The sequence below is a fragment of the Crassostrea angulata genome, chromosome 2 (genome assembly GCF_025612915.1).
Source record: "Crassostrea angulata isolate pt1a10 chromosome 2, ASM2561291v2, whole genome shotgun sequence".
Lineage (NCBI taxonomy): Eukaryota > Metazoa > Mollusca > Bivalvia > Ostreida > Ostreidae > Magallana > Magallana angulata.
The window spans coordinates 18,705,026-18,723,760 of NC_069112.1; the positions used below are offsets into that span (position 1 = coordinate 18,705,026).

At 33.4% G+C, this 18,735-nt stretch overlaps 1 protein-coding gene across 3 annotated transcripts; it reads left to right on the top strand.

Annotated features, from left to right (window-relative positions):
* The first annotated feature begins 298 nt into the window (after window positions 1–298).
* On the top strand, window positions 299–16,957 carry LOC128170774 (uncharacterized). 3 transcript variants are annotated; one of them, XM_052836543.1, is made up of 12 exons: window positions 299–585; window positions 6,301–6,467; window positions 8,652–8,718; window positions 9,960–11,043; window positions 11,347–11,427; window positions 13,734–13,814; window positions 14,278–14,358; window positions 14,830–14,910; window positions 15,204–15,284; window positions 15,746–15,826; window positions 16,120–16,200; window positions 16,669–16,957. In XM_052836543.1, exons 4-12 carry the CDS (start codon window positions 10,881–10,883, stop codon window positions 16,776–16,778), a joined length of 840 nt encoding a protein of 279 aa, XP_052692503.1. In that variant the 5' UTR covers window positions 299–585; window positions 6,301–6,467; window positions 8,652–8,718; window positions 9,960–10,880; the 3' UTR covers window positions 16,779–16,957. The 3 variants fall into 3 exon arrangements, with proteins under 3 accessions (XP_052692503.1, XP_052692505.1, XP_052692506.1); XM_052836545.1 differs by having other exon boundaries at window positions 6,348–6,467; XM_052836546.1 differs by lacking the exons at window positions 299–585; window positions 6,301–6,467; window positions 8,652–8,718 and having other exon boundaries at window positions 9,166–11,043.
* Window positions 16,958–18,735: the final 1,778 nt, after the last annotated feature.

The following is an 18,735-nucleotide window of genomic DNA, read 5'->3' on the forward strand; positions in this document are numbered from 1 at the left end:
AATAAAGGGAACCATATTGAATTTGATGCTCAATATTAAAAAATAATGCAACGAATATCTACGTTGCGGCTTGGTAAGCTTGTCGTTCAACAGCGTTACATAGCAGCAGCTAGTCGTTACGATCTTGAACGCACCCCTCCTCGTTGGAAGACTCGGCACACCTCGGTCGATCGTACCTAATCGCCCGAGGGGAGCCGAATGTTGTTGGACGCATCATGGCTGACTAGATTCAACAGTGTTATGAGAGTAGGTATAATTGCTACGTAGCTGGTGCAGCTAACCTAGTCACCCTGTAGAAATAATCATAGGCTAAAAAAATAATTGTTAAGGTATTTTTTAACTCACAATCTTTAATTATAACATTACGTAATGTTTGCTCCGCGCGAGCAAGTTGTTATAGCATGCGCATGCCCTTGTTGAATTGTTGGAAAAAAGAAGCTTATAGATGTGATATGAGTATGTGCATATTTCAGAGGTTAACAATGCCCAAAAGAAAAAGGGTAAATCCCATGGATGAGGCTAGGAGGTTCCTGAAAGAGGATGTGGACCCTCCTGGTTTTGCTGTTGATGTTTTTGAAGGAAAAGGTACCAGTTGGTTGATTAATTTATTGGTTTTTGTATAACATGTATTAGTACGGTAACACTTGCTTATTTTACAAACTGAGACTCTCAGTGGGATGTAACTAGAATATAGCAAAAAGACATTAAGATAGTGTACAATTTTTGACTTAAAGGCCCAGGTTTTTTAACCGGTCGGTTTACTTCAGGTGGGGGTGGAGCCCCGAGGGAAACACGCTCGCTTGTGTATACATGGCTATATATACAGGATATTAAAGTGCTCTCAACAGAGTTTTTCTGATGATCTAATAAAATATCTGTATTTATATGTACTAAAACAAATTGTCAATCGTTGAAATGAATATAAATGTATGAATAACCATGTGCGACATGGGCAAAATCTTTTGTTTGATTAAACAAGTTTCTGACGGGATTTACTGATATGATATCGTGATGTTATGTGCATTATACGATCATCTCACCATACTCAATTACTAATGCAACATTGGAAATTACGCTTGTAAAACTTTTCCGAAAACTTGCTAAATTAAAGTGCACAATAATTTTACCAACTGCACATGTACCAGAGTTGTCTGTACTTGTTTCTCTTCCGGTTTGGGGTTGTGAAATTTCACAAAGAAATGTGATAACTTACGATATTTCTCAATTATTCACAGACATCTTTATTAATAAATGACGTTTTTGTAAATGCATGATCGGCGCCACATGATTGCGTAATATACACAGGTGTGTTCTAGACACAAGACTTTACAGTAGTCAATGTTAATAATTGGACAGATAACCATGAATAGACCCTGCCTTCATCATTTTAAAATTTGACACGCAGTGCCAACAGTCCAAGCTCTTGTTAAAACTACTCTATTTAAATGTTTTATTAGATATGACTAAAGTCTACTCAGGATATGTTCAGCTTTTAACATGTTTAATAGTATGATTTCTGAATATTAAATAACGTTTGGTTTTCATTTGTATTTTGTTAATGGTCACACCAATTCATTCTCTTTATTCTCATCTGATGACAAAAGTACAAGCAGGCAAGCAACATACATGTGATATGTACCGGCGGTACGCCAAATGTACCGTTTTATCGACCCCATTCACGGTGTACCGGCGGGACACCAAAATTCACGGAATATGAACATTTGTACAGTTTTTTGAATTTCTTGCTAAATGCCGCCATTTTCCTCTCAATACTGGAAAACATCACCTGTGTTTGACACGTGACCTACCGATACTTGTGTAGTGTACACAAACTGTTGCGTGCGAAGGTGTGAACTGCCGGTAATTGGGATAATCCATCCATATCAAAATGCTCTTTTAGGTAGCTTTGTTTTTAATTATAACTGTTTGAAAATATTTCGTAACTTGATCGAAAAACTTTTAGCCAACTTTAGAAATATACATGAATCTGAACCAGCTCTCCGTACGTAATGTATACGATGAATAAACGTGTTTATTATCATGCTTACGCTGAAATGAAGGATTTTTTATGTGCAGAAATTTATGTAAGGTTGCTTTTGCTGCTGTTATTTACATTGCTGGTGTATATATCAGTAACACATTCATGAACAAGATGTAAATTGGAGACATCGACTCTTACGTTGTACTATATAAAGTTGGTGAACAAACTATCATCTATTCTTGCTCAATTCATATGATTCATGAAAAAATTGTGATTATAAAACACAATATGAAATTTTAAAGCATAGAAAACTTTATTAAAACATTTAAAATAAGGCATTTTCGACAATATACATTTGTTGGTTTAGAAATAAGGTGCTTTATCAAAAGAATTCAAGCAATATTTTGTACCGTTTTTTGATGGGCAGTGTACAGTTTTTTCACCCAAATTCCAGTTTTGTGTACAGTTTTGTGGTCTTCAACTTATCACATGTATGAAGCAATTTATTAATAATTAAAAATTTAAAAGTTTTGAGGCAGTACACATTAATATACATAATATGAGCAAACAGTTATGATTTTCTTTTTTCTTTCTCTTTTATAAGATAAAGAAGATTATCAATATGTAAAATGGAGCAGAAATTGTTACAGAATTTTTGTCTGAATATAGACCAACAAGTGAAGAATGAAATCAGTGTAGCATATTAAAAATACCTTGAATATGTTGTGTGATATTGATAAGCAATTTGTAAATTTTATTTTGACCTTTTAATTTCTCAACCAAAAGTATTCATTTTGTTGGATGGATAAAATAGTCTTCCACGATAATTTTGCCTGAGTTTTTTTTAGAAGTTCATAATTTCATTATCATGATTATGTGTACATGTACTACCAACTAGGTCGGGGTGTCAGAACAATGGTGGAGAGACACAGGGGAGATTTTTTAGTTGCATACGCAGGAGAACTTATTAGTTCCCAAGAAGGGGAACACAGAGAAAAAGTTTCACCATCTGTCTTTAGATATTTTTTCTCCACAAACTGGTATATGTTTTGAAGATGTGTTTCTTGTTGGAAATACCAATTTACAGTCAAACTTCGTTATCTCGAACTAGATGTGACTATATATAAATTTCAAGATATCCAAGTATTCGAAATATTGAGGGTAAAATACTAAAAAAATAAGTGGTTGGGACTTACTAATCACTTCGACATATCCATTGTATTCGAGGTATCGATGTTCGAGATGTCGAAGATCAACTGTAATTGATTACAATTAAAAGTATTAGTGTTATTTGGTCCTTTGTTAAATTTCATAAAAAATTATTTTTTTATACTAATCATGTTTTATTTCTCCTTTGTTTTTGTTCTTTTTATAAGATATATTCAATGTGCTAAGTTAAATGTTCAAACTTTATGCTAGGACATTTATTTTTTCCTGTCAGTTGAAGAATGAATTTAATTGGTTAAATACGTAATACCAAGCACAGTAAAAAGGGGGCAGTGCTCGCTATAAAAAAAAAAAAATCAGCAAAAAATGAAAGTTTTATAAGGGGTGCTAACAGTTAAAACTTTTTTTTCCAGCTCCTATGCACCGCCATATTGACAGCCATTTTGTTTAATAAAGTTAGCTCTTTTATCATATATGACTGGGGGTCTTTGATGTATGTTGCCCCTAAACATGCTTAAATCTTTTTTGAAGATCTCTTTCCAAACTTATTTAAAAGAAAACCTAATTTTGCAAACCAGAAATGTACAACCTCATTTTAATCAGGAGATATATGACTAATTAACAGGATATCTTATCAAATTTAAAATATTAAATAAAAATATTCCTACAAACATCAAAGAACCAACCTTTGTATTAGCACTAAAAGAGGAAGTAGTTTTATTCATATATAAATATACTTTGTAAGCTTTGGAAGAATAAAAATCACGGAACTGCTTTCTTTGGAGGAATTTTATGAAGACAAAATTTGGTGAATGTAACTATCAGAAGAATATATATTTATATGCACTAAGTACATGTATGATGTCCTCTACTACTTAAGGAAATTTATTGTAATTGACAGCTGTATGTTGTATAGAAAATAACTGAACTGAAATATACATTATCCAGTTCTAACCAGTTTATCAATCAATCAAAAACTTCAGCAAACTAGTAAGAAAAATCATGGACTGTTCGAAATAATCATGATGATGTTAAACTCAAATTACTATACAAGATAAAATGGCTATTTCTTTTATCTTATGTACCTATGAATAATTTAGTAACTTTACCTACTTTTTATGATCAATTCATTAATTTGTTAAATGATAAATGTAAACAATAAAATGCTTTCTTCAATCATTCTTGCAGGTTATGAAGGTAGATATCATTGCAAAAAATAGAAAATTATATTGATTTGTACAACTTTCAAATGTAACGTGAAACGGATTAATGTGTTACACCGTGATGTAGGCAAGTTATATAATATATATATATATTGTAAATGAAATTATATAACTCATCAAATATGGTGTTACAACCGAAATTAAATTTTTATTCAGTGGAATTATTTTTATCTCTGGGGGTTAATGTTCATAGGCAGCTAAAAAATGTTTAGATTGTGGAGATGTTTTTTCATTGGTAGCAAGTTTGGGATAATTTTAATATATTATTAAGTATATGTGTGTATATACTTTAGTGCTTGGGGAAGCCAATTCGTAGCCATTTAAGGCAATATTTACCCACAAACAATGATGATTCCAAAGTTTTACTGTTTAGGAAACTAAATGAAAGACAATTTCTTACATACATTAAGAATGTTATTATACCCCCGCTCCGAAGGCGAGGGGGTATACTGTTTTACCCTTGTGTGTCTGTCTGTCCGTCCGTCGGTCCGTCTATCCGTCTGTCTGTCTGTCCGTCTGTCTGTCCGTCCGTAACAAAAATTTCTGTCGCATTTATCTCAGCAACTATTTATCGCAGATGCTTGAAATTTTAACACAGTGTTTGTTAAGGCATGCCATATCGTGGGATATATTTTTGTACCAATCGGACATCAACTTCCTGTTATATGACGACTTTGCTTATTTTTTAACCAAAATTTTCAAACAAATTTTCGTCAAAGATTTCTCAGCAACTGTTTATCGGAGATGCTTGCAATTTTTACACAGTATTTGTATAGGCATGCCATATCGTGGGATATATTTTTGTACCAATCAGACGTCAACTTCCTGTTAAATGACGACTTTGTTTATTTTTTGCCAAAATTTTCAAACAAATTTCCGTCAAAGAATTCTCAGCAACTATTCATCGCAGATGCTTGAAATTTTAACACACTATTTGTTTAGGCATGCCATATTGTGGGATATATATATTTTTGTATCAATCGGACGTCAACTTCCTGTTAAATGACGACTTTGCTTATTTTTTAACCAAAATTTTCGAACAAATTTTCGTCAAAGATTTCTCAGCAACTATTTATTGCAGATGCTTGAAATTTTTACACAGTATTTGTATAGGCATGCCATATCGTGGGATATATTTCTGTACCAATCGGGTGTCAACTTCCTGTTAAATGACGACTTTGTTTATTTTTAGCCAAAATTTTCAAACAAATTTTCGTCAAAGATTTCTCAGCAGCTATTTATCACAGATGCTTGAAATTTTAACACACTATTTGTTTTGGCATGCCATATTGTGGGATATATTTTTGTACCAATCAGACGTCAACTTCCTGTTAAATAATGACTTTGTTTATTTTTTGCCAAAATTTTCAATCAAATTTTCGTCAAAGATTTCTCAGCAGCTATTTATTGGAGATGCTTGAAATATTTACATAGTGTTTGTTAAGGCATGCCATATCGTGGGATATATTTTTGTACCAATCGGACATCATCTTCCTGTTAAATGAGTACTTTGTTTATTTTAGCCAAAATTTTCAAACAAATTTTCCTCAAAGATTTCTCAGCAGCTATTTATCGCAGATGCTTGAAATTTTAACACACTATTTGTTTAGGCATGCCATATTGTGGGATATATTTCTGTACCAATCGGATGCCAGCTTTCTGTTAAATGTTGACTTTGCTTATTTTGCATATTCACATCAGAGCGGGGGTTTCAATAGTGAGCATTGACTCACAGATATCTTGTTAATTATATTATTAATAATTTTATTGAAAAATACATGTATGTTGGTCAATTGTTGTGGAAATTTAATTTTAAAGTTCATTTATCAGTGTTTATGAATATATATGATAATAAATATGCAGCAAATGATTTAATAAGTAATCAACAATTTTAATTAAATCTTTATTTTTTAACATTTTAACTTCAAGGTTATCAAACACTAAGTAGAGTGTGTGTATTGGATTTGGTATTACAGTGTGGATGCATCTGAGGAATCTAATAGACTGGGCCGTCTGGTTAACCATGGTGAACCCTCCGAGAGAAATTGCACTATGAAAATTATAGACAAAGTCCACCTATGCTTATTTGCAACAAGGTGTGTAATTTTCTTTAATCCACCAAGCATTGCAATAAATTTTGTTTAAAAAATTAAAGATTGTGGAATGTCTATGAACTTACAGTTTGGACACAGAACATGAAAAAATGGTTATACTAGGGAATGGACCCTTCATTTGAATTTTCATTTTATAGAGATGTTTTCCTGAAAGTTCTTAGTCCAATTTCGTTGATTCTTTTGTTAAACAAATAATGCAATACAATACATATTTATAATGTACTTGTAAGTCAATTAAAAATAACAACATGCTGTATGATCACCATATACTGTTACAGGTGACTGCTTTCAGTGCTTAGTACATGTACTAGTAGATTTATTTGTATAGGATCATATTTCATTGAAAGAAAAAATAATCTGCTATAATAGGCGACCACTGAAAAGGATTGATGAAGCTTTTCAAATTTGATCATACAGTAAAACATGTTTATAGCAAAGTGCCTGGAATGACTAATTTTGATTCATTATAAATTTTATTTGTTTTATCCATTGCAAGTGTACATGTAACAATTGAAATTTAAGAAAAGAGGGAATGAAATTGACCCTTGTTGTACATGTTGTAAGAATGAACTTATTTTAAGTGTGTTTGCTGTGGTCGTATTGTATTACTGTAAACATTTGCATGTCTATTAATTAGATCAATTTTATAAAGTTTGGTATATAACTTGTTAAACCTCTGTCACACCGGAGCTGCGTCCTCATGGCGATAGCTGCGTCGTTAAATACCGGTAATGTAAAACACCAAGGTACACGCAGTAGAGTCTTGTAGGGCAGTGCGGTAACAATGCAACAGCATCTTCATTTGTCACGTTGGGATCGCCTAGAACATTAAAGAATACCATGAAGCGGTGCATACTATGAACAGCACAGAGTACGAGCCAAGGTTGAGATAAACACACAGTAGAAACAGAGTAGGTCGCCATGACAGCGCCACAAAAACTCCATTGGCGTACGCAAAGAATGCAGCTAATCACAGTGTAGATGCAGTGATGAGTCAATTGTGCTTGCACAGAGACCTCTCCGAGTCCTTTGGGATGTCACTGTATCATCATCACACTCTCACTGCGCTTTCACTGCGCGATCACAGCAGTTGAATGAGTTGTTTTTTGTTTGGCTGTGTTCACACAGAGACCTCAAAGAGCTGTTGCTGCGTTTATCGCACTCTCTTAAAGTTGCTTTTGAGTTTATTAGCATTTATACCGCGCTGCCATGGCGTTTCTAGTGTGTTATCCAGACCATGAAAACTCGAACAACGGCTGTTGTACAATAGCAAGCGATATAGTATTTTCAGACTAGATATGGATGTTAAATGTAGCATTTGAGATTATTATACTTTCATGTTAAATACTGAAATCTGGTTGGTTTAGACGCTGTTAACAATTCGTTCTCTTACCCTCAGCGTTAGCAACACGCTTGGCAACGGGCCGACAGAACGAATTGTTACATGCGCGTAAATTATGGGCATAGGGTTTGCTGTAAAATTCACATCATTTCTATATAAAAGCAGTAAAATTTTCTCTAAAATTAAGACATTCAGTATAATTAAAAAAAATAGTGCCTGTTTGGGAGGGTAACTGTTGAAATTGACACCCCGAGAAAACCATTGTCAACCGACGCGAATTGACACCCCGAGAAAACCGTTGTCAACCGACGCAAAGTGGGGGTTGACAATGGTTTTCTCGGGGTGTCAATTTCAACTGGTACCCTCCCAAACAGGCACTATTTATATAATGTTCCAGGATCTATTAAAGAACGTAGATAAAAATCTTATTTCATAAGATTAACCTACCAATAAGTAAAGAATGTCCTGTGCACGCAGTCACCGCACAGAGCACACCATAGACGGAAGTTTAAAACTCTTATTATGTCAAGAGCGCTCAGCAGATACTCAGCGAGAGCGCAGTCTATTGCCAAGTAGAACCCTGTGGAAACGCAATTACACGCTGCGGGAGCTCCATAGAAATTCCTCGGTTGCCGTCAGGACACCATGACATCTTGTAAAAATGTCAAATAAAATAGTACATTTCTTCTGATATTTCTTGCTATCCTATGGCGATTCCATTAATTTTACAACGCTGTGGGAACGCAACTTGGTGTGACAGGGCCTTGAATCTATGAGATTAGATTAGACATATTTTTTACATTAAGAAATTTGTTTCTTACCAGAGATATATGTGAGAGTGAGGAACTTCTCTATGATTATGGAACCAAGTCATTACCATGGTTGGAACAGGTAATATATTTTTTCTAAATTATTGTTGATGATTTATCATTTCCAGATTAAAAGATGAAAAAAGATAAAAATTAGCATGTATATGGCCACATGAAATTAATCTTTAGATTCTCATCACCACTCGTCCTTCTGAAAGTGGCCCGTCCTGATGCATTTTATCTTTAAAAAAACAAATTGTGCAAAAAAAAAATGGGGGGTAAAAAAATCAGGTTGGTATACAAAAAATTCAGAACATTTTAAAGGCTGCTTAACATGTGGATCATCGTTTGATCCCAGTCATGCTTGCAATCTAATTAAAATTAGATGTTTGATCCGCTCGCTTACTCACTTCACAATTGCGAGTAAGCGAGCGGATCAAACATCTAAATAATTAGATTGGTCATGCTTGTTAACATAAGGATTCTAATGTCTTCATGCATTTTCAGTTAAGTTGAAATAAGATGGAATTAAAAGATAAGTTAAACATATTCCATATATTGGTTTTTGTACTCATATTAGCATTAGACATGAATAATGAAAAAGATGTTTTAAAAAAATTAAAAAATAAAGTCCACCCACCTGACCCATATTTATTTGCAAATCAGGATGATATTCTAACTATTAAATTTATGTGACCTATTCTACAATAACTATTCTCTGTCCCAAGATATTTATGGAGCACATTTTATTATTACTCGATATTATATACTGTAAATTCCTAATTAACATGATTAAACGCGAGGAATTTATATCCGCGTAAAATCGCGAGAAGCATCCCTCGTGGATTTTAAAATCTCGCTTTTATTTTCTGAGAGTTGAGAATTATAATAAATTAGGATAAAAGTTCCACATTCGCGATTTTACATTCTCGCGTTTTGATACAAAACGCTGGGATCGGGGAATTAAATACTCGCGTAAAATAAGGAATATACAGTACCTGGCTGTTTATTGGCTGTGAGAATGATTGCAAGTTTATTGACCCCTGAGACAGCATCTGTTTGTAGAAGTGAACAACAAATAATGCTGTCGAGGGGGACAATAAACTTGCTATCATCCAAATAGTGAGTAAATAAGTATTGTATTATACTATAGCTCAAAAGGATGCTGCAATGCTGCCAATTTTTTTTTAATGAATCTGTAGGTTTAGCTTGTTCTTTTTCTCATGCACTGGTTCTTAAAGCTCACTTGCATCAGCAAGCTGTGGTTGCTATTAATTGCAGGAATACATTAATCTTGAATCTTCTGAATTCATAAACTTTCAGGTGTCCAGGAAAAGGGGAAAAAAAGAAAGTAAGATAAGCTGTTACCATAGTCATTCATTTTATTCATAATGACATGTTTTGTTAGTCTGTTGTACTAAACAATTTATTGACAGATTAGGAATCATTTTTTCTTCGCACATGTAATGTTCAAGGTTCATAAGAAGTAACTGGTCAGACCCAACCATATGCTAAAGCAGACCCCAATTAAAGCCTGGGTTTACTTTGGGACTGCTTTTAAGAATTTGTGTCCAGTCTGGGTTTACTTTGGGTCCACTCAGGGTTTACTTTGGGTTTGCTTTAGGGGTCCACTTTTCGCACTTGAATGTGAAGCAGACCTGTCATTTATCTATCTGTCTTACTGCCTGTAAGCCCTGCACCTTGTCTGCTTTTAGGGGTATACTTCTGATCGGGTTTACTCTTTGTGTCCACTCTGGGTGTACTTTGGGTTGATCGGGATTAACTCTGGGTCTGCTCTAGTAGATCTAGTGTAAACCCTAAAAGTAAATCCAGGGTTTTTAGTTGGGGTCTACTTTCTGTTAGGTTGGGTCTGATTGGTACTATACATGTATGCAAGATTATTCTGTCATAATTACACTATTTTTTGCAAAGGATTATGTGTGGGATATGGGTTGTGTTAATGCCCCAAAATTCAAAGTTATGAATAGAGCTTTAGATATTTGTATTAAGAAATATTAATACATATATAAATGATATATTTCTATATATTCTGCACTCCATATTTTCTATTGTTGAATTTTAAAAAAAAACTGATGATTTTTTCATGTTTTTGAGAAATAGCAGGAATCGCCCCATTTACCTGATATCATAGGGGCATGAGAAATGAATAATGCTGTAAAACTCCTAGATTTCTGTAACATATTAAATATTCAGTTTTAAATATTTTCATACTATCAGTATGCTATGATGATTTTAAAATTTTTCATTAATTCTGCACATGTTATAAATGGACTCTCACTTTCAATATCTTTTATTTATGATTCAGATCCACTGGTCTCTAAGACCCGTTCCTTGGCCAACAACATGACAACTGCTGAAGAAAATGCTGGTTGGCAGACTGGAGAAGGTGATTATTGTTTTTTTTTCCCCTATAAATGATTTCTTTGATGTTGTTTTTTGTATTACAGCATGGAAACTTGTTGAGAATATCTGAAATGTACTTGTATTATATTGGTGTAGTGAGTTGATGTGTGTATCGGAGTTGTAGTGACTTGGGATGTGTAAATTTTGATGTAGTGACTTGAGGTATGTGTAAGCAAAGTCATGACTTATAAGATCACAGAGAGCGAGAGAGAGAGGAGAGAGAGAGAGGTTTCAGAGTTGCGTTTAAATGGACTCTCACTATCAATATCTTTTATTTATGATTCAGATCCACTGGTCTCTAAGACCCATTCCTTGGCCAATAACATGACAACTGCTGAAGAAAATGCTGGATGGCAGACTGGAGAAGGTGATTATTGGGTTTTTTTCCCTATAAATGATTTCTTTGATATTGTTTTTTGTATTACAGCATGGAAACTTGTTGAGAATATCTGAAATGTACTTGTATTATATTGGTGTAGTGAGTTGATGTGTGTATCGGAGTTATAGTGACTTGGGATGTGTAAATTTTGATGTAGTGACTTGAGGTATGTGTAAGCAAAGTCATGCCTTAAAGGATCACAAAAAGAAAGAAAGAGAGAGAGAGAGAGAGAGTGAGGGAGAGAGAGAGGTTATTCAGCAGAAAGATGTCGGTTTTTTAGCTCACCGAGACGAAGTCAGGGGGAGCTTATGCTATACCCTCGGCGTCGGCGTCGGCGTCTGGACCTGGTTAAAGTTTTTGTTGCAGGTCCTGTATCTAAGCTATTACTTGTCCTATCTTCATCAAACTTGCATGGATGATGCATCTGGACCTACTTATGGACTTGAAAGACTTGGATGCTGAATCTGAGTCCTAAATTTCAGATGCTGGAGGCGGTTAAGGTTGTTGGACCAGGTTAAAGTTTTTGTTGCAGGTGCCCTTTGACAGCAATATCTAAGTTACTGCAGGTCCGTACTTCACCAATCTTGCATGGATGGTGTGTCTTATGATTCAGATGCACCTGACAGGCATGGATCTTGAATCTGAGCCATAGGTTGCGGATGCTGGAGCAGGTAAAGGTTTTAATTGCTAGTGCCCTCTGATGATGATATCTTAGTTATTACTGGTCTGAACTTCACCAAACTTGCATGGAGATGCGTCTTATGTATACTGATGCACCCGACAGGCTTGAATGCTGAATCTGAGCCATAGGTTTCGGATGCTGGATGAGGTTTAGTTTTTTGGAATAGGTCACATGTTTTATAGATGATAGCTTGCATAGTTGATTTAACTATATTATAAATGAAACGCAGAGGTTGCTTCAGATGCAGAGCCTGATTTCCATTATCAAGGATGCTAAAGAAATCTCCTACCTCACTCAAACCTGCTCGATAGATAGATGTGTTTGTTAATAAATGATATAACATGATTCCTATGATATAGAATTGTATGGTATGAAACAATATTGTTTAATATGATACAATATAATATCATATGTAATATTATAAAAAGTTATATGATATGATATGATATTGTATCAATTTTTTTGATATTTTATATTATGATATTGTATCATGATATCGTTATGTATAGTATTGTATATTATGATATAATATTGTATAATATTATATTGTATTATAATTTTATTATTTTATCACATGATACTATTACATAAGATATTGCAAAATATAATATTGTATCCATGACAAAATATTGTATATTCTATAATATTGTATCATACGATATTGTATAATATGATTTAAGTTTCTGTAATATAGAATTATATCACATGAAATTGTATAATTTGATACTGTAATATTATATAATATCGTATCATACGATATTGAATAATATGATATTGGTTTATAATATGATATATTATCACATCACATGAAATTGTTTTGTATGATATTGTAAAATATATTATTGTATCATATGATACAATGTGTATTATATAATATTGTATTACATAATATTTTACTTTATCACATAATATTGTATCATTTGATATGATACAATGTTGTACATATCAAATTATATTGTATCATATGATACAATATCATATTATGTATAAAAAATACAATATCATACTATTTTATACAATATAATATCATATGTTTCAATGTTATGATGTATTATGTAATATGATATTGTACTATAATACTATATTGTTTTATATATATATTATGATATTGTATTATGTGATCAAATACAATAACGTATAACACAATACAATGTCATATCATACGTTACAATAATCATATCTCATCATTGTTTATCATGGTATTTTATTGTATTATATGATGTATGTTATAAAGATGATAGGATGCAATATTTAATTTTCTTTTATTGTATTGATTAACATATGAACATATGATTATCATACAACAGATGATATACGATATTGTGTCAAAACAGAATCCATGAATATCCAAGATCATAAAGTATGATTTTCATTTAATATGATAAAGGTGGTTTCATAAAGGTGAAGTCTCATAAGGGTGATGTCTCGTCTCGGTGAGCTTTGTAATCTGTGATTACCTATGTTTTATATTTGTGATAATAACTTTTGATCACTGTTTTGTCATCTTATTTCATGTAAAAACAAAATTATTAAGTATGTTTGTGTTAAGGTCATCAATTTTGCACACCTTTAAATGGACTCTCACTATCAATATCTTTTATTTATGATTCAGATCCATTGGTCTCTAAGACCCGTTCCTTGGCCAATAACATGACAACTGCTGAAGAAAATGCTGGATGGCAGACTGGAGAAGGTGATTATTGGTTTTATTGTTCCCTATAAATGATTTCTTTGATGTCGTTTTATGTATTACAGTATGGAAACTTGTTGAAAATATCTGAAATGTACTTGTATTATATTGGTGTAGTGAGTTGATGTGTGTATCGGAGTTGTAGTGACTTGAGATGTGTAAATTTTGATGTAGTGACTTGAGGTATGTAAAAGCAAAGTCATGACTTATAAGATCAAACGGAGAGAGAGAGAGAGAGAGAGAGAGAGAGAGAGAGAGAGAGAGAGTGGGAAAGAGAGATAGTGAGAGAAGAATATTCAGCAGAAAGATGTGAGTTTTTTATAGTTGTGATAATAACTTTTGATCACTGTTTTGTCATCTTATTTCATGTAAAAACAAAATTATTAAGTATGTTTGTGTTAAGGTCATCAATTTTGCACACCTTTAAATGAACTCTCACTATCAATATCTTTTATTTATGATTCAGATCCACTGGTCTCTAAGACCCATTCCGTGGCCAACAACATGACAACTGCTGAAGGAAATGCGGGATGGCAGACTGGAGAAGGTGATTATTGGTTTTTTTTCCCTATAAATGATTTCTTGATATTGTTTTTTGTATTCATTATGGAAACTTGTTGAGAATATCTGAAATGTACTTGTATTATATTGGTGTAGTGAGTTGATGTGTGTATAGGAGTTGTAGTGACTTGAGATGTGTAAATTTGGATGTAGTGGCTTGAGGTATGTGTAAGCAAAGTCATGACTTAAAGGATCACAAAGAGAAAGAAAGAGAGAGAGAGAGTGAGTGAGGGAGAGAGAGAGAGAGAGAGAGAGAGAGAGAGAGAGTGAGGGAGAGAGAGAAGGTTATTCAGCAGAAAGATGTCGGTTTTTTTATATTTGTGATAATAACTTTTAATCACTGTTTTGTCATCTTATTTCAGGTAAAAACAAATTATTACGTATGTTTGTGTTAAGGTCATCAATTTTGAACACCTTTAAATGAACTCGCTATCAATATCTTTTATTTATGATTCAGATCCACTGGTCTCTAAGACCCGTTCCTTGGCCAATAACATGACAACTGCTGAAGAAAATGCTGGATGGCAGACTGGAGAAGGTGATTATTGGGTTTTTTGTTCCCTATAAATGATTTCTTTGATGTTTTTTTTTGTATTACAGTATGGAAACTTGTTGAAAATATCTGAAATGTACTTGTATTATATTGGTGTAGTGAGTTGATGTGTGTATCGGAGTTGTAGTGACTTGAGATGTGTAAATTTTGATGTAGTGACTTGAGGTATGTTTAAGCAAAAACATGACTAATAAGATCACAGAGAGCGAGAGAGAGAGAGGTTTCAGAGTTGCATTTAAATGGACTCTCACTATCAATATCTTTTATTTATGATTCAGATCCACTGGTCTCTAAGACCCATTCCTTGGCCAACAACATGACAACTGCTGAAGGAAATGCGGGATGGCAGACTGGAGAAGGTGATTATTGGTTTTTTTTCCCTATAAATGATTTCTTGATATTGTTTTTTGTATTCATTATGGAAACTTGTTGAGAATATCTGAAATGTACTTGTATTATATTGGTGTAGTGAGTTGATGTGTGTATAAGAGTTGTAGTGACTTGAGATGTGTAAATTTGGATGTAGTGGCTTGAGGTATGTGTAAGCAAAGTCATGACTTAAAGGATCACAAAGAGAAAGAAAGAGAGAGAGAGAGAGAGTGAGTGAGGGAGAAAGAGAGAGAGAGAGAGAGAGGGAGAGAGAGAAGGTTATTCAGCAGAAAGATGTCGGTTTTTTTATATTTGTGATAATAACTTTTAATCACTGTTTTGTCATCTTATTTCAGGTAAAAACAAATTATTACGTATGTTTGTGTTAAGGTCATCAATTTTGAACACCTTTAAATGAACTCACTATCAATATCTTTTATTTATGATTCAGATCCACTGGTCTCTAAGACCCGTTCCTTGGCCAATAACATGACAACTGCTGAAGAAAATGCTGGATGGCAGACTGGAGAAGGTGATTATTGGGTTTTTTGTTCCCTATAAATGATTTTTTTGATGTTTTTTTTTGTATTACAGTATGGAAACTTGTTGAAAATATCTGAAATGTACTTGTATTATATTGGTGTAGTGAGTTGATGTGTGTATCGGAGTTGTAGTGACTTGAGATGTGTAAATTTTGATGTAGTGACTTGAGGTATGTTTAAGCAAAAACATGACTAATAAGATCACAGAGAGCGAGAGAGAGAGAGGTTTCAGAGTTGCATTCAAATGGACTCTCACTATCAATATCTTTTATTTATGATTCAGATCCACTGGTCTCTAAGACCCATTCCTTGGCCAATAACATGACAACTGCTGAAGAAAATGCTGGATGGCAGACTGGAGAAGGTGATTATTGGGTTTTTTGTTCCCTATAAATGATTTCTTGATATTGTTTTTTGTATTCATTATGGAAACTTGTTGAGAATATCTGAAATGTACTTGTATTATATTGGTGTAGTGAGTTGATGTGTGTAAATTTGGATGTAGTGACCTGAGGTATGTGTAAGCAAAGTCATGACTTAAAGGATCACAAAGAGAAAGAAAGAGAGAGAGAGAGAGTGAGTGAGGGAGGGAGGAAGAGAGAGAGAGAGAGAGAGTGAGGGAGAGAGAGAGAGAGAGAGTGAGGGAGAGAGAGAAGGTTATTCAGCAGAAAGATGTCGGTTTTTTTATATTTGTGATAATAACTTTTGATCACTGTTTTGTCATCTTATTTCATGTAAAAACAAAATTTTTAAGTATGTTTGTGTTAAGGTCATCAATTTTGCACACCTTTAAATGAACTCTCACTATCAATATCTTTTATTTATGATTCAGATCCACTGGTCTCTAAGACCCGTTCCTTGGCCAATAACATGACAACTGCTGAAGAAAATGCTGGATGGCAGACTGGAGAAGGTGATTATTGGTTTTTTTGTTCCCTATAAATGATATCTTTGATGTTTTTTTTTTGTATTACAGTATGGAAACTTGTTGAAAATATCTGAAATTTACTTGTATTATATTGGTGTAGTGAGTTGATGTGTGTATCGGAGTTGTAGTGACTTGAGATGTGTAAATTTTGATGTAGTGACTTGAGGTATGTGTAAGCAAGGTCATGACTTAAAGGATCACAAAGAGAAAGAAAGAGAGAGAGTGAGTGAGGGAGGGAAGGAGAGAGACAGAGAGAGTGAGGGAGGGAGGGAGAGAGAAGGTTATTCAGCAGAAAGATGTCGGTTTTTATGGCGTCGAGCTAATGCTCGGCAGCCTTCTAGCGATCGTCTGGATTGGCAATCGTCCAAAACTTCATGCACTGCACCGCCTTTTAAATGCGCAAAAAAATAAGTTCCTTAAAGTATTAAACGTATTACAAGATTTTTATTCCATTTATTCAACTACATTGTGTACAAAAAAATCTAACTTTGCCTCCCTGGTTATTGATAACTCTTTGCATAAGTATAAATTTGCCTATTCAAGAATGGCGGATGAATACAACAGGTGTAAACATTCACTAAATATTATTTTAGTTTATCGATTAAATTTTAACTGGAGACCGTGCCCGATAGAAATAAAATTTGATATGTAAATTTATTTGTTATCGGGCACGGCCTCCAAAATGAATGTAAGCGATAAACGTATCTAGTGATTTTGTTGCAATAAATAAACACGATAATGCAGTCGGTTTGGTCGAGCAAAAAATAGCACGTGTTGTGGATTTGTTTGTAAACAACCATACCATAGGTAATCTTGTTTCAAACGGGAATTGAAATAAATAAAAGTATGTTTTATTATTATAATTAGAGACACACTGTAATCAATGTATTCACCTTGAAAATTGTTTAAAGCAGAAAGAAAATATAATTTTTTTTAACTTTGAAATTTAATCGGTTTCGTCGAGCATTTTAAATAGCACATGTTGTGGATTTGTATGTAAACAACCATACCATAGGTAATCTTTTTTCAAACGGGAATAAAAGTATGTTTTATTATTTTAATAAGGGACACACTGTAAATGTATTCAAATTATGAACCTTGAAAATTGTTGAAAGACTGTTTAAAGCAGAAAGAAAATATTATTTATTTTTGAACTTTGAAATTTCTTTGATTTTTGTAACTATGATGAGTTATTGTATTAAAAACGCATCACAACCTATTATATATGGAAATATAGTGATTTTTGTTTTTAAAGAACGCAAAACATAATTCATTTACTTTTTTTATTCTAATATGTATTATTTGATATACGACTATTAGTACAAAAATTCAAATTATTGATATCATTTTATCAATCTATTTAAAAGAAAATGTCAGCTCGACGCCTTTGTGGCCGTTCCGGCCTTTGATTTATATTTGTGATAGTAACTTTTGATCACTGTTTTGTCATCTTATTTCATGTAAAAACAAAATTATTAAGTATGTTTGTGTTAAGGTCATCAATTTTGCACATGTTTAAATGGACTCTCACTATCAATATCTTTTATTTATGATTCAGATCCACTGGTCTCTAAGACCCATTCCTTGGCCAATAACATGACAACTGCTGAAGAAAATGCTGGATGGCAGACTGGAGAAGGTGATTATTGATTTTTTTGTTCCCTATAAATGATATCTTTGATGTTGTTTATTGTATTACATTATGGAAATTTGTTGAAAATATCTGAAATGTACTTGTATTATATTGGTGTAGTGAGTTGATGTGTGTATCGGAGTTGTAGTGACTTGAGATGTGTAAATTTTGATGTAGTGACTTGAGGTATGTGTAAGCAAAGTCATGACTTAAAGGATCACAAAGAGAAAGAAAGAGAGAGAGAGTGAGAGAGCGAGGGAGGGAGACAGAGAGAGAGAGGGAGAGAGAAGGTTATTCAGCAGAAAGATGTCGTTTTTTTATATTTGTGATAGTAACTT